At 46.8% G+C, this 9,589-nt stretch overlaps 1 protein-coding gene across 1 annotated transcript; it reads right to left on the reverse strand.

Annotated features, from left to right (window-relative positions):
- Window positions 1-5,872: 5,872 nt before the first annotated feature.
- Window positions 5,873-9,586, reverse strand: LOC115115849 (zinc finger protein 169-like). The gene is made up of 4 exons (XM_029644332.2): window positions 8,724-9,586; window positions 8,343-8,476; window positions 7,878-7,974; window positions 5,873-7,629 (listed from the first exon to the last, which is right to left on the reverse strand). Exons 1-4 carry the CDS (start codon window positions 8,980-8,982, stop codon window positions 6,395-6,397), a joined length of 1,725 nt encoding a protein of 574 aa, XP_029500192.1. The 5' UTR covers window positions 8,983-9,586; the 3' UTR covers window positions 5,873-6,394.
- Window positions 9,587-9,589: the final 3 nt, after the last annotated feature.

Genomic DNA, 9,589 nt, shown 5'->3' on the forward strand with positions numbered 1-9,589 from the left:
ACCCACCTGCCTGACCTTTCTGCCTGCCTTGACCACGAGCCTGTCTGCCACCCTGTACCTCCTGGACTCTGTACCCACCTGCCTGACCTTTTTGCCTGTCTTGACCACGAGCCTGTCTGCCACCCTGTACCTCCTAGATTCTGTACCCACCTGCCTGACCTTTCTGCCTGCCTTGACCACTTGCCTGTCTGCCACCCTGTACCTCCTGGACTCTGTACCCACCTGCTTGACCTTTCTGCCTGCCTTGACCACGAGCCTGTCTGCCACCCTGTACCTCCTGGACTCTGTACCCACCTGTCTGACCTTTCTGCCTGCCTTGACCACGAGCCTGTCTGCCACCCTGTACCTCCTGGACTCTGTACCCACCTGCCTGACCTTTCTGCCTGCCTTGACCACGAGCCTGTCTGCCACCCTGTACCTCCTGGACTCTGTACCCACCTGTCTGACCTTTCTGCCTGCCTTGACCACGAGCCTGTCTGCCACCCTGTACCTCCTGGACTCTGTACCCACCTGTCTGACCTTTCTGCCTGCCTTGACCACGAGCCTGTCTGCCACCCTGTACCTCCTGGACTCTGTACCCACCTGCCTGACCTTTCTGCCTGCCTTGACCACGAGCCTGTCTGCCACCCTGTACCTCCTGGACTCTGTACCCACCTGCCTGACCTTTCTGCCTGCCTTGACCACGAGCCTGTCTGCCACCCTGTACCTCCTGGACTCTGTACCCACCTGCCTGACCTTTCTGCCTGCCTTGACCACGAGCCTGTCTGCCACCCTGTACCTCCTGGACTCTGTACCCACCTGCCTGACCTTTCTGCCTGCCTTGACCACGAGCCTGTCTGCCACCCTGTACCTCCTGGACTCTGTACCCACCTGCCTGACCTTTCTGCCTGCCTTGACCACGAGCCTGTCTGCCACCCTGTACCTCCTGGACTCTGTACCCACCTGCCTGACCTTTCTGCCTGCCTTGACCACGAGCCTGTCTGCCACCCTGTACCTCCTGGACTCTGATCTGGTTTTGAACTTTGCCTGTCCACGACCATTCTCTTGCCTACTACTTTTGGATTAATAAACATTGGAAGACTCCAACCATCTGCCTCCTGTGTCTGCATCGGGGTTTCGCCTTGAGTCATGATAGTTTTTATGTATTGATTGATTACAAGTATCAAAGCGTCAGGTAGCCTATAGGTAGGTAGCATAGCAGTTAAGTGTGTTGACCCAGTAACCAAAAGGTTGCTGGTTTGAATCCCGGAGCTAGGTGAAAAGTCTGTCGATGTGACCTTGGGCAAGACACTTAACCCTTATTGCTCCTATACAGTGCCTTGCAAAAGTATTCATGCCCCTTGGCAATTTTCCTATTATTTTGCATTACAACATGTCATTTTAAATGTATTTTTATTGGGATTTCATGTAATGGACATACACAAAATAGACCAAACTGGTGAAGTGAAATGAAAAAAATGATTTGGTAAAAAAAAATGGACAAAAAATAGAAGGGAAAAGTGGTGCGTGCTGCATATGTATTCACCCCCGATGCTATGACACTCCTAAATAAGATCTGGTGCAACCAATTACCTTCAGAAGTCACATAATTAGTTAAAGTCCATCTGCGTGCAATCTAAGTGTCACATGATCTCAGTATATATACACCTGTTCTGAATGGCCCCAGAGTCTGCAACACCGTTAATCAAGGGGAACCATCAAGCAAGCGGCACCATGAAGACCAAGGAGCTCTCCAAACAGGTTAGGGACAAAGTTGTGGAGAAGTACAGATCAGGGTTGGGTTAATAAAAAATATCAGAAACTTTGAAAAACCCACGGAGCACCATGAAATCCATTGTTAAACATTTGAAAGATTATGGCATCGCAACAAACCTGCCAAGAGAGAGTTGCCCACCAAAACTCACAGATCAGGCTAGTAGAAAATTAATCAGAGAGCAACAAAGAGACCAAAAATAACCCTGAATGAGATGCAAAGCTCCACAGCGGAGATTGGAGTATCTGTCCATTGGACCACTTTAAACCATACACTCCAGAGAGCTGGGCTTTATGGAAGAGTGGCCATAAAAAAGTAATTGCTTAAAGAAAAAAAATAAGCAAACACGTTTGGTGTTTGCCAAAAGGCATGTGGAAGCTTTTTGGCCATCAAGGAAAATGCTATGTCTAGCGCAAATCCAACACCTCTCATCACCCCGAGAACACCATCCCCACAGTGAAGCATTGTGGTGGCAGCATCATGATTTGGGGATCTCTTTCAATGGCAGGGACTGGGAAACTGGTCAGAATTGAAGGAATGATGGATGGCGCTAAATACAGGGGATTTTTTGAAGGGAAACCTGTTTCAGTCTTCAAGAGATTTTAGACTGGGATGGAGGTTCACCTTCCAACAGGACAATGACCCTAAGCATACTGCTAAAGCAACACTCAAGTGGTTTAAGGGGAAACATTTAAATGTCTTGGACTAGCCTGGTCAAAGACCAGACCTCAATCCATTTGAGAATCTGTGGTATGACAAAGATTGCTGTACACCAGCGGAACCCATCCATTGACTAGATGTGCCAAGCTTATGGAGACATACCCCAAGAGACTTGCAGCTGTAATTGCTGCAAAAGGTGGCTCTACAAAGTATTGACTTTGGGGGGTGAATACTTATGCATGCTCAAGTTTTCAGTTTTTTTTGTGTATTTTTTCTTGTTTGTTTCACAAGAAAACATATTTTGCATCTTCAAAGTGGTAAGCATGTTGTGTAAATCAAATGATACAAGCCCCTCCAAAATATATTTTAATTCCAGATTGTAAGGCAACAATATAGGAAAAATGCCAATAGGGGTGAATACTTTGGCAAGCCACTGTAAGTCCCTTTGGATAAGAGCATCTGCTAAATTACTAAAATGTAAAGCTTTTGTTGTGTAAACATTCGGGGTGATTTTGTTGTTTGGAATAATTATGAGAATGACGTAGCAAAGTGCACAAAAGAAAAAAAGAACAATTTTGAATTCATAAATTTTATTTGTCACATGCTTCGTAAAATACAGGTGTGGACTAACAGTGAAATGCTTACTTACGGGCCCTTCCTAACAATGCAGAGAGAAAGAAAATACAGAAATAATAGAAAAGTAAAACATAATAATAAAAGTAATTCACAACTGTGTTGGGACCGTGATATTTTTTTATTTACCTTTATTTAACTAGGCAAGTCAGTTAATCACATATTCTTATTTACAATGACAGCCTACCGGGGAACAGTTGGTTAACTGCCTTGTTCAGGGGGAGAACTACAGATTTTTACCTTGTCAGCTCAGGGATTCGATCCTGCAACCTTTCAGTTACTGGCCCAATGCTCTAACCACTAGGCTACCTGCCACCAAAATAGTTTGGTGATGTGGACACCGAGGAACTTGCAGCTCTCAACCCACTACAGCCCCGTCAATGTGAATGGGTGCGTGCTAGGCCCTCGATTTCCTGTAATCCACAATCAGCTCTTTTGTCTTGTTGTTGTCCTGGCACCAAACTGCCAGGTCTCTGATCTTCTCCCTAAAGGCTGTCTCATCGGACCATATCACCTCCACCCTACCTGACACCCTAGACCCACTCCAATTTGCTTACCGCCCAAATAGGTCCACAGACGATGCAATCTCAACCACACTGCACACTGCCCTAACCCACCTGGACAAGAGGAATACCTATGTGAGAATGCTGTTCATCGACTACAGCTCGGCATTCAACACCATAGTACCCTCCAAGCTCGTCATCAAGCTCGAGACCCTGGGTCTCGACCCCGCCCTGTGCAACTGGGTACTGGACTTCCTGACGGGCCGCCCCCAGGTGGTGAGGGTAAGGCAACAACATCTCCTCCCCGCTGATCCTCAACACGGGGGCCCCACAAGGGTGCGTTCTGAGCCCTCTCCTGTACTCCCTGTTCACCCACGACTGCGTGGCCACGCACGCCTCCAACTCAATCATCAAGTTTGCGGACGACACAACAGTGGTAGGCTTGATTACCAACAACGACGAGACGGCCTACAGGGAGGAGGTGAGGGCCCTCGGAGTGTGGTGTCAGGAAAATAACCTCACACTCAACGTCAACAAAACTAAGGAGATGATTGTGGACTTCAGGAAACAGCAGAGGGAACACCCCCTATCCACATCGATGGAACAGTAGTGGAGAGGGTAGCAAGTTTTAAGTTCCTCGGCATACACATCACAGACAAACTGAATTGGTCCACTCACACTGACAGCGTCGTGAAGAAGGCGCAGCAGCGCCTCTTCAACCTCAGGAGGCTGAAGAAATTCGGCTTGTCACCAAAAGCACTCACAAACTTCTACAGATGCACAATCGAGAGCATCCTGGCGGGCTGTATCACCGCCTGGTACGGCTACTGCTCCGCCCTCAACCGTAAGGCTCTCCAGAGGGTAGTGAGGTCTGCACAACGCATCACCGGGGCAAACTACCTGCCCTCCAGGACACCTACACCACCCGATGTTACAGGAAGGCCATAAAGATCATCAAGGACATCAACCACCCGAACCACTGCCTGTTCACCCCGCTATCATCCAGAAGGCGAGGTCAGTACAGGTGCATCAAAGCTGGGACTGAGAGACTGAAAAACAGCTTCTATCTCAAGGCTATCAGACTGTTAAACAGCCACCATTGAGTGGCTGCTGCCAACACACTGTCATTGACACTGACCCAACTCCAGCCACTTTAATAATGGGAATTGATGGGAAATGATGTAAATATATCACTAGCCACTTTAAACAATGCTACCTTATATAATGTTACTTACCCTACATTATTCATCTCATATGCATACGTATATACTGTACTCTACATCATCGACTGCATCCTTATGTAATACATGTATCACTAGCCACTTTAACTATGCCACTTTGTTTACTTTGTCTACATACTCATCTCATATGTATATACTGTACTCGATACCATCTACTGTATGCTGCTCTGTACCATCACTCACTCATATATCCTTATGTACATATTCTTTATCCCCTTACACTGTGTATAAGACAGTAGTTTTAGAATTGTTAGTTAGATTACTTGTTGGTTATCACTGCATTGTCGGAACTAGAAGTACAAGCATTTCGCTACACTCGCATTAACATCTGCTAACCATGTGTATGTGACAAATAAAATTTGATTTGATTTGATCGTCGTCGGTGATCAGGCCTACCACCATCGTGTTGTCGGCAAACTAAATGATGATGTTTGAGTTGTGCGTGGCCAGGCATCGTGGGTGAACAGAGAGTATAGGAGGGGACTAAGCACGCATCCCTGAAGGGCCCCCCGTGTTGATGGTTAGTGTGGCGGGTGTGTTATTGCCTACCCTCACTACCTGGGGGCTTCACGTCACGAAGACCAGGATCTAGTTGCAGAGGGAGGTCTTCAGTCCATGGTTCAGTCCCAGGGTCCTTAGCTTAGTGATGAGCTTGGAGGGCACTATGGCGTTGAATGCTGAGCTTTAGCCAATGAAAAGCATTCTCATGTACTGTTGCTGTTCCTTTTGTCCAAGTGTTGGGGCTGTATGCAAATTGGAGTGGGTACAGGTCGTCTGGGATGATGGCGTTGATGTGAGCCATGACCAGGCTTTCAAAGCATTTTAGGCTACAGATGTGAGTACTACAGGATGATAGTCATTTAGACAGGTTACCTTGGCATTCTTGAGCACAGGGAATTTGAATTGAGACTTGAATAATTGTTTTTGAAACATATTCTGGTTATTTGTCCTAATTTGTTTTTATTATTATTTTTTATTAGGAAAGTTAGAAGCCTAAAAACAAGTTTAAATATAGGTGTACTGTGTTCATGTCTCACGCCTTGGTTTTTATGTTCTGCGGGATGAAACTAGTTGCTTTAAAATGTGTTTTATTTTGTTTTATTTGTATGTAAAAATCTGGACTGGACTGGAAAGTTTCACTTGAACAACCCTCTAAGTCGTAATTACAAGTGGGAAAGCACTTATACCGTTTCAACCAAAACTTGACAACAAATCCAATTTTGACAATTACAAACTTAGCAATTTGGATAATGTAGCTAGTTTTACCGTACTGTCAATGTTAAGCAAACTAGATAACTTTATTATGAGCAACATTAGCTAGCAAACAAGCTAGCAAAAATCTTATTGGTTAAAGAATTGGTCTGACTTCAAATGCACTTGAACACAATCATGTCAGACGTACAACTTCCCACGAGCATATGAATGTTCCATCATTCAAATGTTTCATAGGTTACGCATGATCATTATAACAGACAATTTATAGACAGTCCATAATGTAAGACATTAATTCATATTCAACACATGGTTAGATTTCCAACAGTTCATATTTTTAATGTCCTTATTTATAAACAATTTCTCAAAAAGATTGTTTTCTAGACCACTGCTCAGGCCAGGAGATCCAGCCTGTGTTTACGCTGGTGCCACTTCAGATGGTTTAGTTGTTTGAAGCTGAGTCCACACACAGCGCAGCAGTACGGTCTCTCCCCAGTGTGCGTGCGCTGGTGCACCTTCAAATTGTCTGCCCGAGCAAAGCTCTTGTCACACATAGTGCAGCGGTGGGGTTTCTCCTGTGTGTGAACGCGCCTGTGCAGCTTGAGGTTCCAGAGCCGACTGAATTTGTTCCCACAGATGGAGCAGCAGTAGGGCTTGTCTGTCGTCTGAATGCACTTGTGCCTCTTCAGGTCAGAGAAGGAGGTGAAGCCCTTGGAGCAGTGGCTGCAGAGGTGGAGTCCCTCTGCCTGGTGGAGCCGCTGGTGGACCTTGAGGTTGCAAGCCTGGGTGAAGGACTTACCGCACTTGGTGCAGGAGTACGGAGGCCCAGATCCTGACCCTGAGACTCTACCTGTTTTGTGTGTCTGCTTGTGGGCCTCAAGGGAGCCAGAGTCTGAGAATGTCATGGTGCATTGATTGCAGGCGTGACGCTTCCCCCCTCCTCCCATTACTCCTCCTTCTGTTACCTGCTCTTGTGAACGATCTCTGAGGTTTAGAGAGTGTCCAAAGTTGTCAGGGGCACCATACAGGCTCTCTGTGTTGTTGTTGTGGGCTGAGCTTCCAGAGTGGATGGAGGTTAGCCCCCTGTGGCCGGCTCTGCTACCTGACTCTGTGACACCGTGTTCAGGGTACAAGACACTGGAGTCCTGCAGGTAACCCTCCTCGTTGATCAACAGGCAGTTCCGGACACCCACCTCTGGGTGGGGCGGTGGCGTTGGCGACGCCACCTGCTCCCTCCGGCTCCGATGGGGGCCAGGCATGTGGGAGCGATGGTGATGGTCTCCCCCCTCAGACCCCCCCAGGTCCACCTGGTAGTGACCCACAGCTCCGTAGCTCAGCGCACCCAGATGAGACGGAGAACCAGGAAGCCTATCCAGCCCTTCCACGTCTAGACGATGGCCTCCTCCACCACCAGCACCGCCGTAACCAGATTTCTCAAAGCCACCCCCCAGATCCTCCAGGCTGTAACGGGGTTGGAAGAGAGGTTGGCTGGGGTCCCCTGGGTTTCCATCTGGGCCTGGTGGTTCAGGCCCCTGGTCTAGACCGGATCCCCAGTCAGCCTGGCACTGCTGCAGCTCCTGCTCACTGAAACTCTTACTGGGCCCCGAGACGTCTGAACCATCGGCACCTGAAAACACAGGGGACATGAGGCATTAGAAGCATTAATATTTAAGACATTAGAACTAGTAGAAACAGTAGTAGAGTAACTGTAATGTTAAATGTGTACTTACAGCTTCAAGTTTACTTTACATGTGTAATAATGAATACATTTGGAATGACACAGCAGATTATCAGTTACTCTTCTTATCATTCTCTTAAACCTAAAGGTAGGCAATGTTATGTTTGTCTATGTTATGTTTGTTGTAAACAACTCACCGTCCAGGCAGACACCCCATCTCTCCTGTAGCTCGGTGTTGTGGAGAGGCTCCTCTTTCAGCAGGCTGTCCAGCTTCTGACCTGTGACCTCTGTGGACTGGAAGAGCAAATGAATGAGTCGATTCTAACTAAATGATTGATAAACTGACAGTGACTGAATAGAGCTGACATGATGGTTCTCTATTCAGAACTCTCCTCAGGGACCCCCAGACATCTCACAACTTTGTCATAGCCCTGAACTAGCATACCTGATTAGAGTAGTGAAAGGCTTGATGATTTGTTGACAAGTTGAATCAAGTGAGCTAGTTTTGGAACAGTTCAAATATGAGGAGAGGTTTGACAAAGGTTGCCCAATTATTCCTGACAGACTATCTGTTTTAATATGTTTTCTGAAATATATTTCTACCTGAATGTCCTGTAACACTGCACCCTCCACCCTTCACAGGTGTTTAGTCACCTAGATACCTCAGAGGTTCTCCTAAGGCTGGTGGCCTCAGCCTCCAGATCATGGAAGGCTGTTTCCCTGGCCACGCCCCCACAGCTGCTCCACTCCTCCCCTGGTACCTTCTCCTGCTTCAGGCCACACCCCATCTCCGCACCTTGCCACAGGTAAACAAAGAGAACATTTTATTTACATAAAAGGAAAGGCGAGAGCAACATTGTGGATGCTGTGGAGTCTTTTTTGCATTAGTGCAGATGAAGGAAAGGAGGCCTCTTATTGAGATACCACTAACTCCTTTCTTAAACCAATACTGCCTGATCACCAAAGTATGAAAAATACAGATTACATCAGTCACACTTTAGAGTGATTCCTCCTCCATTGTCTTTAGATGTGGCTCTCCTCACCTGTCTGTGAGTTTCCAGAGCTTCCACCTTCCTCATCAGCTTTCCCACAGTCTGCACATTTCCCCCTCTGGCCTCCCTCTCTGTTCTCCGACCGCTGTAACCTCTTCTTCAGCGACTCGACCTGCTCACGGCTTCGGGACACCTCCTCCAGGAAGCCGTCCTCCACCAGCCTGGTGATCTCATATATGGCTGACTTTAGGACCGTCTCCATGACTCCCGAGAGCTGGGTCTGGAAGGTGAGGACGAGGTTCTCCGACATACTGCTTGCGTGTGTGTCTTTTTTTACAGATCAATTCACAGTGGGATCTGCACCAAACATCTGTGCTTGTGGGAGCAAGTCAGGACTGTGTGTGATCCTAAAGTGAATCTCTTCCGAAAGCCCTGTTATTCAGAATAAGTGGGTAGAAATATGCCATGTCTATCACTGACACACCGCGTATCTGTTTCTCTGTCCAACAAGAGTGACAGCTAGCTAGCAACCAAGTGGCGAAGACAGTCCAGCGTAAAAGAGTGCAACAAAGGTTCAATAAGACGATCAAATTGCAAGGTTCACAATGTAACACTTGTCTGGGGTCGTATCCAGCTTGCTAAAGAAAAATAGCTAGGTAGCTAACATGCTACTACCAGCCGTGTTGCTAGTCAATAAAGGGATATTTTGCACCATAATGTATTATTGATTCAAATCGTTATTACCAAAAGGTTGAAATCACTTGCTGAGCATGGGGGTTGATCGTTTTTTCCAGATAATATACGGTCTGGTGGGCGGGATGAATCGCTTCCGTGTAGATTTCCTGTAAATAATTTCCACGATAAATAGCCTACTAATCAGTATCCAGATTTGATAATAATAGCATTATTATATTTTG

Source organism: Oncorhynchus nerka, linkage group LG18 (assembly GCF_034236695.1).
Source record: "Oncorhynchus nerka isolate Pitt River linkage group LG18, Oner_Uvic_2.0, whole genome shotgun sequence".
In the NCBI taxonomy this organism is placed as follows: Eukaryota; Metazoa; Chordata; class Actinopteri; order Salmoniformes; family Salmonidae; genus Oncorhynchus; species Oncorhynchus nerka.

Coding starts and splice junctions, on each gene's coding strand:
- LOC115115849 (XM_029644332.2), bottom strand. CDS start 8,982: ATGTCGGAGAACCTCGTCCTCACCTTCCAGACCCAGCTCTCGGGAGTC. Junction 7,975..8,342: donor GCCTTAGGAGAACCTCTGAG/GTATCTAGGTGA, acceptor TTGCTCTTCCAG/TCCACAGAGGTCACAGGTCA. Junction 7,630..7,877: donor ATGGGGTGTCTGCCTGGACG/GTGAGTTGTTTA, acceptor CTGTGTTTTCAG/GTGCCGATGGTTCAGACGTC.